General features: G+C 43.3%; 1 protein-coding gene across 1 annotated transcript in view; it reads left to right on the top strand.

Moving 5' to 3' along the window:
• USH2A (usherin) overlaps window positions 1-17,345 on the top strand; it is a 4,817,015-nt gene that overhangs the window by 4,158,211 nt on the left and 641,459 nt on the right. Inside the window, exon 61 of the mRNA XM_069608572.1 lies at window positions 3,043-3,385. Coding sequence (XP_069464673.1) covers window positions 3,043-3,385 — 343 coding nt within the window. The remainder of the gene's footprint in view (window positions 1-3,042; window positions 3,386-17,345) is intronic.

Raw genomic sequence — 17,345 nt, 5'->3', positions numbered from 1 at the left:
CTTTTGTGCTTTGGATGGCAGAGGGTGAGAAGGAGGGGGAGTCTTATCCTGTCTCCCCCTCTTTAGTCCCAATGCAGGACATGTTTTCCTGCTGTGAAATAAAGTGTGTGCCTTTGCTTTTACCCTTTTCTACTGCCACCACTTGTTTGGAGGTAACATTATGAGGTAATGTAGAGGTTTGTATACTCATAATTAGTCTGTGTTTCTCACTTGTGGCATTCCTATTAACAATCCATGTAGTAAATGTCCTGCACATCATAATTTTGTGTGTGGTGAAAACAGAAGGTAATAGGAAATACTTCATATTTTACCATTACGGGCAAACTTATAATGAGGCCCTTACTCTCAAGAGAAGAATACACACTTCCTTTGGATCTCATGCCGCCCAGAGTATAACCATTGTGCCCTCGCTCTCTGAAATTGCAGTTTAAAAAGCATATGCCCATCTCTCAAATTGTATGTGGTAGTTCAATCTGATTGTTTTTTACGTAACATATTGATGGAAATACAGTTGGGCTTGCCTTGTTCTATTAATTTATTTATATTTAGTTTTGACTTTTATTATGCATGGACTGCTGCGTCAAAGCACTTAGGAGAAACGAAGCAGGAAATCAGGTGTAGTATAGAGGTCTGACATTAACATAAGATATAGGGTGCAATGCATGAGATTACCCTCCATAGTATCTTAATGGCTACATTTTGTATACCCATTTTGAGCTGGTACTTGGATTACATAGTATGGGTGATGCATTTGGTAAGGAGCCCGGAGTAACATGCATGTAGGTTCTTGTTGGGATGCATGCCAGCGTCCCAGCCAGGCAAAGAGGTTGAGGCTCAGAAAAACCTATCAGCACGTATCATCATGTGAGCAGGGTGAGGATGGCATGGCAGAAGGCGCATTGATCATTTGTAGTTAGTTTTGACCCATATTAGATACCCACATATAGCAACACAGTAGGGGAAACAAACATGTAAATGTTGTGGTTTCCCAAGTTATAGACAGGATAGTATCATAGGCCCTGTGTTTAGTAGTTGTATCCAATTTTATGTTTTGTAGTGTAGTGTGCATAAAGAGTTGAAACAGGAGGAAGATGGAGTCAGAAAGGTTCTGTAGTAGAAGTGAAGGTAATCGAGTTAGCATGGCAGAAGTGTCACCATATTGGATGCTAAGGACTACCAGATGATGAACAGAATAGAACGCAGACCCTGACTTGGAGCTGCTGCTCTGTGTAGCTAATCTCCAAAAACAAATCCCCTTTTCCGCTCTCCAGGAGAGAAGCCGAGTTCAGAGGCACCTGCAGTGCACAGATAAACAGTAATTGTATCCAGCCGCAGGGCCTGAGCGTGGTGCGAACGGAATGTTTACTGTCGGGAGAGCAGGAACAGATGTGCCATTGACAATAGGGCACAAGGTTTGGTGATGCCAATGGGCAAGGAGATGCAGCTATAGGAAAGAAGGTGCCTCCAGAGATCCATGCACATGCGGTAAAGGACAAGACAACCACAGTGGCTTTTCAGAGGCATGCCTTCTGGGAGGTAATCAGTAAGGCGTCTACGTGGGCCACGCCATTCTCAGTCTGCAAATACTACTCACAAATACTACTCTCTGGCCACCAGCACCAGGAATGACGTGGAGTTTGGGCAGACTGTTCTGAGGAACCTCTTTGCCTCCAACTAATTTGTCTGCTAATTGGTTCGCTCCATCCAGTTCTCTTGTTTTGGTGGAATCACCCAGAAGGATGGAGGAAAGGGGACGGGACAAATGAGTAATACGTTTCTCACTGTAGTGACTAGAGTACTCATAGTCTATAGTCCTCTTTCCTCAATACATCCCACCCTCCTTCCCCCGTTAGTGGGCCAAATAGCTAATATAATTGCGTAACCAGGTTTACAAGCGTCCGATGTGTCAGCCGGGGTGAGGTGAGTGGCCAGAGAGTGGGCTACTGGGCCATCCCAAGCCAAAGGCCGTGCTGCCGTGCCATATACTAAATTTAAAGGGGAAACTCTCTTTTTTCACTGACAAAGGTTCCGGTCCCGTCCCCATGCCTGGAGACACCGACAAGGATGGAGAAAAGAGGACTAAGGACTATGAGTTCTCTAGTCACTATGGTGAGTAACTTTTATTTTTGTGCTACGTGTTGATAAAAAATTGTAAATGCGTCCCATACCAAACGATTGGGGAAGCATTCACAGTGGATTCCTCTTGCTTCTAAGAACATGAGTGCTAATTTTGGTGTCCCTTCGTAATTGGGCGGCGGGGACCTGTACGCTTGAACTCAGACATGCACAGGACCCTGCTGCTGAATTTTGGTCATTTGCACGGGAGGGTGCAAAATGGAATGACAAAAGGTGCCATACAAGTGTGCACGCTGCCTTTTGCCCTGTACTTTTGCACTCTGCCGTGCAAGTGAAGTAAAAACTGCCTGCCATGTATGGCAGGCAGCGTTTACAATGGATCCATATGAGTTCTGCCTGCTTTCTGCTTGCGCATGAAGCTGGCGGACTCCATAGGAAACCCCAGCATCTGGATAGCGCAAATGGTGGGAGTATTTCTATGGCGGAGAGGAGGGTAGCAGTAGAAATGCAAGTTGCGTTCCTCCAACCTTCTCCCCCATACAAATTGACAAAATGTGGCATAGCGTATGCAAAGTACATGTAAGCTTTATGCAAGGCTTGTACGCAGTTTGCCTATGTTATGACCCATTCGAAATGAGCCGCAGGCAGATACCATAGGCAGTTGATGCATTACCGCCAGCGGGCATTTTTTAGGGTACTATGACAGAGGAAAATGTAAGTTGCATTCTATTCCCTGATATCCGCCTGATGAAAAAAGTAAAAGGCCCTGATCCAAAAAAAAGTCTTATCACAGCCGTTAACGTGTAACACCTGTCTTTAGTACATTTTCATTGTTTGGATGTGGGTTTTGAAAAATTAGCCGCATTCAGTCTGGTATGTCTAAGAGAAATTCTCACTGCACATTCAGCTCAAATCATGATATCACATACAACAGCCTGACACGCAGACTTTTCTTGTTTCTTCCAGGCGTCCATTGGGTGCAGAAGAGGAGGCCCTTGTGTTTGTGTGCTTAGAAGGGAGTTTAGAGTTCACTGAGGCCTCGGGTGACTTGCGGCCGGACACTGTTTATGAATACCGAGTCACAGCGTTTAACTCTCAGGGTTCGGTGGGCAGTCCCTGGACATCAGCCCGCACCCTGGAGGCGGCACCTCGGGGCATGGAAGCTCCATGGGCTCAGGCTACAAGTGCCTACGCTGTCTTTCTCAACTGGACCCAGCCCCTGTCCCCCAATGGAGTCATTACTCAGTACTCCGTGCTTTATCAAGAAAATCCCAATTATCCAGCGACTGTGCCAGTCATAACTGTAACGGTAAGAATGCCATTGCGTGGTCTTTGTATGATGTAGGTGTTTATTTGTTTGGCATGGCGTTCAGCACACAACAAAGTGTTCTGTGGTATCTAAGCACAGCACATCAGCATGATTCAATATTAGAGTTTGAATGTGGGAGACCAGCGGAACTGGTAGTAACAGCTGTTTGATAAAAAACGTCTTCACATTTTGGTTACATTAATCTACTGATTGGTTTTCTTCCATGGAACATTCAAACCGTTGAAATTAGTATCCATTCCTTTTTCTCAAATGTAAACAAATCTGCCAGGATCTTATCCTGCCCCAGGTCTATGTTCTCTTTTTTGCTTCATCGCCCCAATGGCTTCAATCATAGTTAAATAGTATAAAAGTCCATACTTTTCTAATCTGGGGGCGTATTCACCCCATGCCCCTCTGGGGTCCACTGTTTCTCTGACAGTCTGTGAGGTGCTGCACAATCATTTGCCATTATTGTGCCTTTTAAGCCTGGCTCACAGCGAATCCCTCACATAGCCTGTCAGAAAGTCACAGTGTGCTTCGTATTGGCTGCTATCACCTATCCCTCTCAAGACAATGGGCCTCATTCCGAGTATGGAGGTAATCATGGGGCTATTAGCGCCATGACTACCTCCAATACCGGTACTGAGTCCGCCCTCATTCAATGGGGATTTACCGGTCTATTCCGACCTTTGCGGGACCGTTAAGTCCCCATTGAAAAAGCCATTCCCCATTCCCATATGAGCCCCCATAGGGCTCAATGGGAAGGGGGAAGGCACTAATAACGGTACCGTAAATTGCGGTACCGTTATTGGCTCTAAAGTCCCTTAACGGGTCCCGTCCTTAAAGCCTGGTAAAACCAGGCGTTAAGGAAGGGACCCGCTGAGGGAACTCGAAATAGGGCGCAAATGGATTACCGGCACCGGTGTCCTTACCTGGGCCCGGAATCCCTTTGCGCCAAACTCGGAATGAGGCCCAATGTCTGGGCAGCCTCTTTGTCTCATTCATTAGATCGTTAATGCCTGATCTAGCTCTGTTTACTATGGTTATTAAGGTCTCTTATTGGTTGGTGAATGCCCTCACTGGCTTGGCAATTTCTGCTTTTTAAACATGTTCTTACACTCTGCAGATACTGCTCTGTGGTATGAGGTGTGTGATACAGCTTCTGTTTCCTTGGTCTGTGTATTTTTGCGGACTGGTTTCCAACATGCTGACATTCTATGAGGCCCGGCTGAAAGCAGACGAATATCAAATGGAAGGAGAGGGGGGTAAATGATTTGTCGTACTGATAATGTGTCAAACCTCTACACTTTCCCTCATACTTCTTTGTGAGAGAATTTAGAAATGTTGGCATGAAAGGTGGCAAGTATTACTTTGTCAGCAGGAAAGCAAATATTATTGCATGAAGATTAGACATGCCAGAGGCTTCAAAAGTGATATGAACTATATAGGTTAGGGTGGAGTGAGGGGAGCTGCTAGTGTGAATTGTGTGACTTGTGCCAAATCAGGGATGGCTTGAGGGGGGATAGTGGATGGAGAGGGAGAAAAAGTGTGATGTATTTCCTGGTTGAGCATGGACTCCCCATTAAAGTGTAAGGAGAAAGCAGTGAGTGGACATATTGAAGGGTGGGAAAAGTAAGAGGGTTTATTACTGGTTTGCAAAGAGTGAAGTGAAGCCAGTTTGTGATTGGATCAGTGTGTAGAATGGGTAACAAGTAGGCTAGTGGTGACTAGATTCCAGTGAGTGAAACATAGTAATCAGTAGAGATATTGGTGTAAATTCAAAAAATGAAAAGGTCTGAGACCTTGAAGTATCACCAACCCCAATAGATTGTAATTCATTAAAATATAATATAAAGGATCTATGAATGATGAGCCGTTACCTCAGATTGACTGATAATTCAGTGTGATAGCATAGGTAGTGTATGCATTAATGCACAGCAGTGGAAAGGAGTGGCTGCTGACAGTCAATGAGTCTCTTAATATACTCTTAGTTGGTTAGCTGGATATTACAGTCACTATCTACCTGATATTAGGATGTTGTGAGTAGCAATGGTTGTGGCCCTGGCTGTGCCTGGCCCTAACATCACCACACTGGATTTAACCTTGACTTATCCTTCCTCCGCAGCAGTAACCCAGTAGGAGGAAATCCTGGGGGTCTGACTGAAGGGGCAATTTCATGTGAGTGCTGATATCAATCAGTATGCAGCTCACCTATTCCAAGATGGTCATCAAATTTGACTTGCAGTCATATCCGCGGGTTTAGCCTGAATGTTGTTATCTGCTCAGGGAGATGGCAGTGACGCTGACTGTGGATGTTCAGTGTTGCTTTGGCCGGACCTCTGGGTCACCTGAATGATATCATATTGCATTGTAATTCCCTGGAAACTATACTAGCAATGATACTCTGCAAGCTCCAAAGAATCCAAAATCACAGAGCAAGGCTTATATCCAGCCTATAAGGATCTGGCCACATGACTACAGCACTGAAGACTCTTCTCTGGCTTCCGATCAAGGACACAACTAGATTTAAAACCTTGTGTCACACTGTCAATGACCACACCCACATTCTACATTTTGAGATTTGCCTCCCACAACCTGGTAACAATCCATACAACAAAATACAAAACCATGCCCATGTACAAAGCTCTGCAATGCCCTTAATTTATATCTAAACAGTGAAGAAGTGATCTGAAGAAATGTGCCACTGCATGGCCAGCAATCTAGGTGTACAATATATCACCTTTTTACCCCTCCCATTCTGATGGATGTCAAGCACCTACTTGAAGCCTAACCCTACAAAGACAGAATGCATCTTCATAGGCCCCCCAGCCATTCAGGCTCCCACTCAAAGGTGGTGTGATAGATTGGCCTTGGAAGAATTTAACCCACAACTCACAACCCACAACTCACCAACTCAGCTAGATCTATAAACTTAATCTCTAAAATTCACTGTGGACAGCAGGCTATCCATTCAAAAATATATTGTTAAAAAATCCCAAACGGCATGGCATCAATTCACCCTACTTTGCAAGATCAAACAATTCCTGCCACACCAGTTCATCTGACCCATAGTGCAGGCGCTAGTAACTTCTCATAGATGGGAGAAATGCCTTACTAGCAGGCCTCCCATCCACACATCTGGAACCCAATTAAGACGGCACACCACACAGCAGCGTGCTTCATTACATGCAAGTTTGACCACATCTCCCAACACTGCGCAAGATACACTGGTTACCCTTACCAGCTAGAGTCATGTTAAAAATACCTGAATCACCTACAAGACTTACTCTGCTGGCACATGTACCCACCTGGCAGCCAAATTCAACACCTCAGGCAGGTTGCAAGATATGCACCCTAGAATAATTGCCAGACTCGCGATGTAAGGAGAAAACGAGGAAGCAGTAAGTCTCCTGCTATACTCTGGTCGTAGGGAATTCTATCCCAGTAGCAATACGGACAATTCCCCCATCCTCATTTTACAGAAAGAACTGAAACCCAGGTTATTTCAGTCAAACCTTGATGTTACCTAGACTCAAGAGCGGACTGGTAAGGGGAGGCAAAGGGATAATTGACACCCCCCTGCCCCTGATTGGCTGGGCGGTTGGCCCATGGACAAGAGCTGCAAAATGTAAATGAAATAAGTGAAAAAGACTAAATCCTTCAGAATCTAACCTGCCACACAGGTTCGGAGTGCTGCAAAACCTGCTCAGATTCTCTGTAAATGGGGCGAGGCATTCGTCTTGATTTCAGCAATGTTGTAGATATGCCTGGGTGGCCGCCACACAGGTGCCTCCACATTGAGTGAGAGGGAGAGGCGTCTAGGCTGCAACGGCATGTTCATACCGCCCAGTGGCAATGTATGCATTTAAATAACAGATTCTCTTCAGTTCTGATCATCTTTATTTGACTTTGGTATTCAACAAGTCAATACATTCTATGAGTCACATCCAGTAATAAATTCATCATAATAAAAAAAACACATACAATAACAATAGAATAAGACTATATGATTAAAAACATTGAAATCCCAGAAGGGGTACACAATTGCATTGGTTAATAAGAATAAATAACTAAAAGGAACAGAGATCCCAGCAAAGTTAAATGATTAAGGAGCCATCACTTTTTCACCCTCCATGTACAATGGATAGATTTGGTTATAAAGTAAGCAGGATTAGGGCCAGTCATCGCCCTGCAATAGGCCAATGCAATGATAAATTCATCACGATAAAACAACACATACAATAGCAATAACACACCATTCTCAGCAAAGATATAAAATTGAGCAAAGTAATAAAAATAAATAGCAAAAAAACACATAAATCCCACTAAAGGTAAGTGGATAAAGAGCCAGTTGCTTTCTCACTAACCATGCATGACGGATACATTTAGGTATAAAGTAAGCAACATTTAGGTCAGTCGTCGCGCTGCAATATGCCTATGCATCGTGTATGTTATGAATGTTTGCAGCTTTAAATAGAGGTTTTAGATATTTGGCTCTCAAGTCACTATAGCCAACACAAAATAACAAGAAGTGCAGAAACGTTTCTTCGTCAGTATTACAAGTCTAACAAATAACAGAATGTGACCCATGCCAGTATCTCTTAAACTTCTGTACTTTCAATGGGCCCAACCTAAATTCCAGAAAGAGTGAACAGGCAAGCGCTGGTGTAACTGTGTCAAGATATGGTTCGACCCCCAAAGGCTTGATTGATCAACAAGTACATCTGACCTGTGCTCATTTGATGGCAGGAATCCTTCTCCAACACAGTTCTTTCACAGATTTTAATACATCGATCTTACTCCCTCATCTCATGGAGGTCAGATTATGCTAAAGGCTGTACAGATTCTGTGACCCTAGATGGTAATGTTGGCACCAATGCTCCCCATACACAATTGGTTTGTTACAATCAAAAGCACCCTATCACAACACCGACTTGCCAAGGACTTAAGGGTCCATATCTTATTAGAGTTTGTCCTTGGTTTGATTCTGTACGAATGCTTCTCCTATGCTCTGGTGAATTTCTTGATCACCAGTGTGTTCATACAAAAAGAGTTTCATAGCATCCTGAATAGCACCGATGGATGTTACGTATGCAGTGGTTATAGAAATGGCTATAGTTATAGAAATGGATGTTGGATTGTTTGTGGTATTTATTTTTGGAAACAGTTGAAAAGCACGCATAGTAACATGTAATATTCAGGTATTAATTATTAGAAGACTACAAGCTCAGGGGCTAATTCAGAGTTGCTTAGATTTTTTAAATGCCGTGGAAGATCGTTACCAGCTCTACCGGTGGCACATCTCAAAATCCACCCTACTCAAAGTTTACCACCAGCAGAGGTGGTATTTCAAGAATACCTCGAGTGCTATTTCAGAAATACCATTGCTAATGATGGTAACGTAAAACGTGTTTTTAACATTTCTTTCAGTCATTTTCAGCATCAATGTGACGAAAGAAATATAGTATGTACATTTGTGGCTCATATCACTACTATTAATTTTCTTTATGTACAAAAGGGTACATTCTGTCCTTTTTCAGCAATATATGGGTAAGGTGGTGGCAGTATGCATTCAGAGATGCCCACCCTATTACTCCCTCAACATGGATGGCCCTATGCTTCCTTCTGTTCTGTACAGTAGAAAGAAAGATTTTAAAACTTTGGGGTCATTTTGTCTGTGGGTGGGGTAGTTCTGACTGATTTTTGAGCCAGGACACAATTTTATTTAGATAAAACAGGGCTTGTCAGAACAAACATCCGTGGGTGATGATGTTTATTTTAAACTGAATTCTTGCCTCCATCGGTAGCCAGTGAAACTCCCTACAGGGTTCAGAGACAGGGTCTCTTCTAGGTATACTTTTTGCAATTGTTACTGCATCATTTAGCAGTATCTGTAATCTCCTTACACAGCCCTTTCCAGCACCCCCAGTAGGGCATTACAGTAGTCCAGCCTTGGCAAGATCAAGGCCCGAACCAAAGTACCACAGTTTGTGGAAGAAACGTAAGGTTTCATTAGACGTAGGAGACTTAACGCCGATGATATGTGATCAAACCCTGAATTGGGTGGACAGTAAAATCAACAGTATTTGACAAATACTGACGCTTTTACCGTTACCACCCAACTCTGAATGACACCCGAAGTCTGTGATTGTTTTCAATTGTCTGGTCCAGAACACTTCTCTTATATGACCAACAAAAGACACACATCCAAATCAACATCAGATTCAGATATATAGATGCAAAGTCACATGAACACAGATACATTCTTCCACCTATACTTTACACTTCCATAGAACCTGGTAGTTTGTGGCCGTTCAGGTTTCAGGGGAGTGAATAGAGCAGCTTTGCTCACTGTGTTTTCTTTGGCATGGTTTGTACATGCCTTGACTGACAATGAGACTGTGGAAGGCTCAGAGGTCAGAACACGGCTAGGCCATCGACAGGTATTCTGCTCTGAAGCACTTTGCACACAAGATACGGTTTTGGAAAACATGAAATAAATAAATCAGGGGAAAAGAATTAGCGTTTTTATTGCTTGCTTTTCAGGGAACTGTTGCAAAAATTGGTAAATTCGGATTCCTGTCATACATCCCCTGCCAAATCTTGTTGGGGGGGCCTAGGGAAGTAGGCGGAATGACTTTGTCACATGTGTGTTCTTGGACATGGTTTCAACATGCCCCAGCTCAACATTCAATGAGTACATTTCAGACATACCACCTGGCACAGCGCACACCTTCTCTCAGCTATCTCTCGATTTGCTGCTGTGCACCCTAGAGTAAGTTGAGTCCCACAATACATGTGGTCCAATTGTACACATAGCTCTTGCAACTTTTCCTTCTTGTGCCTTCCTGAATACCTTATCTATCCCTTGCCCTAATGTCAACTATCTACCCAACTTTGCACCTTACCTACCACTACTGAATGTTCTATCCAGAGGCGTTTCTAGGGGTGGGAGGGGGTCAAGGGAGCTATAGCCCCTGGTCTTTAGGTTGTAGCCCCAGATAGAATCTCATGAGCTACAACCAAAAGGCTAGCTAGCCCCCAGTCCCGACAGTTCCGACATTAGCATAGCCCTGGGTCTTTTCCAGACCTAGCAACACCCCTGGTTCTATCATACTCCTCCTTTGCTTCTCTGACATGACAAGCAAAAGCACGTAGACGTTGTGAACTATGGCAGTAGGCGCACTACAAATGCAAGATAACAAAACATTACAAATACACTCAAACACACTCCACCTTACTTGAAAATACACATAAGTACAGTAGGCCACTCTTGCTCCCTCACCATCATCAAGTCCAAGGAGTATTCCCCTTGCAGTTTATTCTGCTTCAGAGAGTTGAAAAATGAAGCTGACCTTACAAAAAGTGCAACTTGGCAGCACAAAAAAGCCACATTCCTGTGTCATCTATCACTTTGCATTATCCAACTGCACACCCCATAGCCACATTTACCAGCAAGAACCCGACCACAGCTTCTTCTTGTGCCTGGCAGAGGCTGACTGGCAAATCAAAGTTGTCTACTGTTTATCTGTAAGCCAGGGCAAAGGTAGGTGTTGAGGGGCAAGAAATGGACCTGGTTGATTAAAGGGTGTCAGTGGCAAGGAATTGAATACTGAGTAATTTGGGCAAGGAAAGGAGCTGTTTGCAAGGTAAGGAAAGGGGATTGAGTTAATAGTTAAAGGTTCGAGCAGAAGGGGCGTAGAAGTCTGCAAGTTAATTATACAAAACAGGGACGTCATTGAGAATGTTGTGCAAGGGAAATACAGCAGAGGATGATTGGTAAGGATAATGGGGTACATGAAATGGAGGTACACATCTGGAATGCTACGTCAGCAGGTTGCCTGTTCCTGAGATCTATTCCTGACCTGCATGCCACTGCACCCAATTGTGGGACTGGCTTGACCCCCTTTTTTTCTAATGCATACTTGCTTTATGAACATGTTTCAATTACTACTTCTCTTATACTTTATATTTGTTCGGGTTGTTTTATCATGCGACGTGGTGTTTTGAAAGTACACACAATTGTACAGACTAATATTGTAGTTATAGAATGTTTTTATTATAATTATAATCTTAATCTGTTTCCCATATGTATTTGCCTCAGGATGCAGATGATTAAGAGGTTTTCCCCTTTCAGATACATTTGTGCTTTGAACACTAGGTTGATTGCACAGTATACTAGTTTAGCACCTCAATAACAACTTTGCAGAAAGCATGTTTTTGTTTCCAATATTGAAGATGGAGTAGGAGAAGCTCATGTAAGGCTCAGAGAGCAAACCCAGACCCCCTGGTTCAACAATGGCTCTGCTCTACCAATGAATTATCAACCTTTGTCACCTCTTTGCATTGTTCTAAAATTGGTTGCAATGGGAGGAGATGTAGCCTGCTGCCAAATTACAAAATGCAGCACAATGGAAACTGGGCTCAATCCCAGGTTTCCCAGTTCACCAATTATATTATCCTGGTGAAGTAATGTTGCTATTTGGTAAGTCGGAGAATGTTCAGGGGTCCAGTTTGCTAAGAAACCACAAACTGAAAAATATGTGGCATAAAAGAAAAGCAATGCCAATAGCATCTATTATATAAACCAGAGAATGTGTGAAGGGTCAGAGGTTGGTATTGAGTTCACTTGTTGGGGCTGCTGCACTGTGGGCTTGGTCCAGTGCACCGTGGGCCAGAAAAGTAAACCTGCCTCCCAAACCAAATGTTGTCAGTCCTTCCCTGCCTAGGCTCCAGGTTTACACACCTGTCATGGTGTACTTTATGCAACTCCACATAGTGCTACTCTGTTAATTGCATGTGTTCATGCACAGTCCTGTCATACTGTCTGTCACTCAACTTTTTTTTGTTGCCTGTTAATATTATTATGCTATCCTAAACCTGCTGTACAGCGCTTGGTTGCTTCTGATAGCACACATTTGCAAAAATCCCAGCTACCATCGAATTCATCTTTTTCAGAATGTACAGGGTGATCTTCCAATGGAGAGTTTCCAAGTTTTACAGTATACAGAAATATGAGAAGCCTGCTGCTTGTACAGTCTGAAACCAAACACACTTCCAGGACCTCCAGAACAATCATTAGGAGACTATTTTACTTCATCAGATTCTAAGAGCAGAAAGCTCTTCGAAGCGGCTGGCAGATGGCATTAGTGAATTGCACAAATAGATCAAAGTAAATAAATACAATTTCCCCCAATGTATTTGATGTGTGCTTCTCATGGCACCGGCTACATATTGTAGTTTCTGTTTACTGCCAGTGCTTCCTTTCACTCTGCCCCCCTCATAGCACAGAGAGTGAAACGATGGAGGGGAAGCCTAAACTTGCCTCTTCAATATAGATGTGGTGAGGTCTTCAGGTCCCATGTCCCCCATCGCCCAACTATAAAGAAAAAGTGCTTTGTCTTAGAAGGGGTTCAGAGAGGGGTTTCAGAATGCTGTGCCGCTGTCAGTTCATTTGCTGCACAGTTCTCTGCATGTCATTGTTTTAACATCCTCTGATTGGACTTCACCTGTGTATTGGGACTTGCTCTGCTGGCTTCTCGCTGACCAGAACTAAACTCTTCATTTGCCACACGTTTCTAACTTGCTCCCAGAGTGTAATCGGGGTTTGTGTGTGGGCACTGGATGCGTTCCTCGCTGCTTGGATGCCAGTAGTCGGGCTTCCGTTAGTTTAGGCCTTGCGTCGAGCAAATGCCCTCCGCAAGTCAGTTCTTCATGGGCAGACCACACTTCTGCAGCATCCAGGATGTCCACGATTACTGCAGACTTTTTAGCATGCACAGCTTTAAAGAGAATACATTATTGTTTAGCAAGTGTTTGCCAGTTATATTTTATGACAGATAACCAAAGTAATTGATATACATTAACCCTAAAGGGCTGATTTCAAGGTTGGCCATAGAGGTAAATCATTGGTTATTTTGAAGATCTGATACTCTTGTTTCCGCCTTCTTTTGTGTGGAGGAAATGTCCTCTACTCAAGAGCGCTACCGCATGCGACATTGCCTATGTGATGTTACTGCATGCAGTGAACTGCAAAAAGGGCAATAGCATAGGGTGCCATGACTCCAAATCACGCACTCTTCATGTTACCGCATACATACTACATGGTGTCTAAACAAGATCCACATTTTAAAAAAAGGATCCAATTTTGTACAACATGTTTACACTCAACCTTCAGATGCTTGTTATTCCTTGGGATGTTCTGGAAAATGAAAAACCGAATGAGAAAAATGTTTAATTTGTTAATGGGTAGGAGTAGACTGTTTTGATATGCTGAGCATATTGGGAGCTTGGCCATCCAGTTACTTGGCAGACTGGAGAAGTTTCATCTAGTGAAAGGTGTCGTGAATGTGATTTATGGATTTAAAGTATGCAAATCTGAAGTACAGGCTTGAGCATAGCTGCCTAGTGTGAATACAAAACATAGAGCTGCGAGCCGCAGCCTGGGGAACAGATCCAACCGGACCCTTAAATAGATAACATCTCTTTCCAAGGCCTCTGTATATTTTTATTTAGTGCTTTCCATTCCTTTTAATTTGAATAATGTTTGAGATGTGGTGGTGTACGCTTGCTAAGGCTATCCCTCCCATTCTTTTCATCTGTACCAGCATGCATCTCCTGTTGAATTTTCAGAAATGTTTGTTATTTGTATATGTCAACAACACTTGGTCATCTCACCATTGTGTCCTCTGGTACATGTTTCTTTGGCAGTGCTGTACATAGGCTTCCGGTTGGCTGATTCAGAGGCAACCCTGAAGATCAGCCTGAGGGGGGGGGGGGGTTATCACCCTATATTAGTTTTCTGTAGTCTTCTGATCAAAATAGGGCACTTCCTGGTTGAGGAAGATTATTACACTGTGGATGCTTTGTAAGATGTGTCTGTATTCTAATCGATGGGGTTGCGTTCTGGGTGGGCGGGATAGGATCATAATAAACAGTTTTACATGAACAAAGAAAGACAGCCTGACATGGTTTGTAATGTGTTTCTTCTCCTTTCTATGTTTAGTCTTGCTTGAATCGAAGAGATGCAAACTGTTTAGATGGTCAATATACTAAGAAATATATGTTTGGGGAACCACAAGAACATAGGAGAATTGCTCTGTTTGAGTAGGAGGATGCTGGTCTACATTCACATTGATATAGATGTGTATTCTCTATTATTGATGTTTTGCAGGAGCATATGAGTTTTAGTTCAGTTGACATCCACAGCTTATATATTCACAGGATGCCAATGCCGCACACAGGGCTTTCTGTTGCATTTCAAAAAGAAAATGTTCCTTTTATATAATCTGTTTATTTTATTTCTATAGCGCCTCGTGCTTTACTTTACTTTACTTTACAAATATTAATGAGATCAGGCAAAATAGTGACATGATGAAAGAACAATAACAGACATGCAACAATGAGAAAAAGAGAAAAATGAGCACTGCATGGCAAAAATAGCCCACCTCCAACACAAAATGACTATTAACCCAGAGAGGAGCATGTGTTTGCTTTGTTTGGAATCAAGCGGTATCTATGGATAACTATAATTCTGAATGAGCGTTCTGATTTTATAAATAACTGTGCATTATCAATGACACTGAAGTGGTAAGGGGCTGACTTCCAGGTAGAATCTTCAATGGCATCAAACATGTTTAAACAGACAAATAATGTTATCTTTATTTCAATAATGTATACAATGCATTCGCATGGACTCCCACAGCCCCTCACTCCGGCACATACCACATAATCACTCTCACACACACACGCACCTCTGATCTGCTCACAAGCACTCTCCTGCATCTTACCATCTCTTGGTGCACACACACACACATGCAAACAAACACACACCCATAGAGACTCCAACATGCACAGAAAAACGTATTTTTCACTACCTTAAAATGGGGGGGAGGAATCCATCTATGTGCCTCTCATCTCCTCCTGTCTGAGTGCAGCTGCCACATCCAAAGTTCTGCAGATGCTTCCTGGGCCCGGGAGCTTCCTTCCAGAAGTCTAATCTTCAGCAGCGCATGGAGCTGAGCCCAGTTCCACACTGCCCCAACCGTAAAGAAAACTAACATCTTCGGCAGGTGAGCAAGGAACTTAAGTCCAGTGATGCCTCCCACAACCTGATTAAAAATAAAAAATGTCCTGCTGCCTCGTGTTCAGTGGACAGATCCCCCACGGTCAGGGAACAGACTATTGCACAGCATTAATCTTTATTCAGATCTGCTGCAATGTCGATTAATGTGGTAGGTTTGTACTTGTGACAGATTCTGATCCTAGGACAACTAGCTTCTGACCTGGCTAAATCGAAGTGTCAGAAACAGTATGCCATAGTAAATATGCTATGTGTGTGTGTTGCACGTTACCACAAAATACCCAATAAGCATACATGTCCAAAACATACAGGGGCAACCATTGTGAAGTAAAGCCTGCAATCTGTTCAGGTATAAGTCAGGTATCAAAGATAACCCGTGAGGCTCTGGGACTAAGTAGACAGGTTCAAGAGGAAAGACTGTCGTAAAGAGGATAGGCTGGGATATTGGTGCCTGGGAGGTACATCACTTCCGATTTAGAGGAGTCGAGTATCAGGCAATGCTGTGCCATTGAGAGATGTATTGTGTGTAGACGGTGAGGCTGTGAAGCTATGGCTCTGGGTGGAGAAGGAGAAAGCAGTTTGTGTACAAACTACAAACATATGATAGGAGAATGCAAAGGAGGAAATGAATTTGCCAAGAGACGAGGGGCAGAGTCTAATTGGAAGGGGACCAGGCAAACCCCCGTTGGTGTCCCCTATTGGGTCTTTGTAGCTCAGAAGATGACAGAATTTCTTGTGATGGATAAGAGCAATGATTCCGGGTAGGAGGTGTGATGAAGTCCCATGTCTAGTGTTAGTATATGAGGCTACAGAAATATGGAAGACAGGTGCCACCACAAACGATGTGATGTGGGTCCATATGAGGTAGATGGTGGGTGTCACATATTTCCCGGCTCATCTCTAACATGTGGTGTTCAGACCGTCACCCTGACCCTTTTCCTTTATCCTATTAGTTACCATCTCTATAAGCAAACCAAGACTGGAACAGCTTGGATTCCTAAACACCTAAGGTACATCGGTATCAGGCTGCATGAATTACAGCGCCCATTTGAAGAATGGATATCTGGAATGCAGCGAACACGAATTAAAAAAACCCTACTCAAGCACTGTTTGTCCTTTGCCTTGCATTCAAGACAACCAAGCCGGTAGAGTGGGGCCCAAGAAGGGGTTTGAAATAGCTGGGTGCTGCCTCTCCCAACCAGTATCTGACTTGTTTAAAGTAAGGAGAACTGCCATGTGCTTCCCTTTGCTAGAGCACAAACCTGTAGGGAAACCACTCAGAGAAAAAGAAGTGCCACACAGAAGAGATGATCAGCATCTGTGAACACCAGAATAATATGATATGCATGGCAATTATTTATTTATTTATATACAGGGAGGAACATGGTTCTTTTGATCACAACAGAACGAACAATAGATACGAATTCTGATTTGACAGGAGCCAGTGAGCTTCTTACAATGGGGTGAGTTTAAGTGACAATCTGACAAGATTGTGGAGGAGAGTAAATGGAACCGTAACCGGGGACAATACATGGGTGGACATACATAGATTAAGGACAACCAGCATAAGACAAATTTAAGTGCAGATAAGGCAGTACGGCTAGCTGTGTTAGGATTGTGACCATGATGGATGAAGTGTTAGAGTGGAGGCGGAGAAAGTGAGGTTAGAGGCACAGGATGCATGTTAACTAGAAGGCAGATGAGGGATAAGTTAAGAGGGTAACTAAGAGGCAAGAAGGTAAGCTTTTAGTTTGGTTTTGAACAAAGCGATGTGGACTATTTCTCAGATGTCCAGAGGAAGAGAATTCCATGCAAGTGGAGCAAGATGAGTGAAAGAGCGGAAGCAAGTGGAAGCACAGGGAGGGTGAGGTGCCACAA

The sequence above is a fragment of the Ambystoma mexicanum genome, chromosome 4q (genome assembly GCF_040938575.1).
Source record: "Ambystoma mexicanum isolate Mex_15411 chromosome 4q, UKY_AmexF1_1, whole genome shotgun sequence".
NCBI lineage: Eukaryota > Metazoa > Chordata > Amphibia > Caudata > Ambystomatidae > Ambystoma > Ambystoma mexicanum.
Note: the sequence above shows the minus strand (reverse complement) of the source record. Positions and strands in the feature narration are given on the sequence as shown.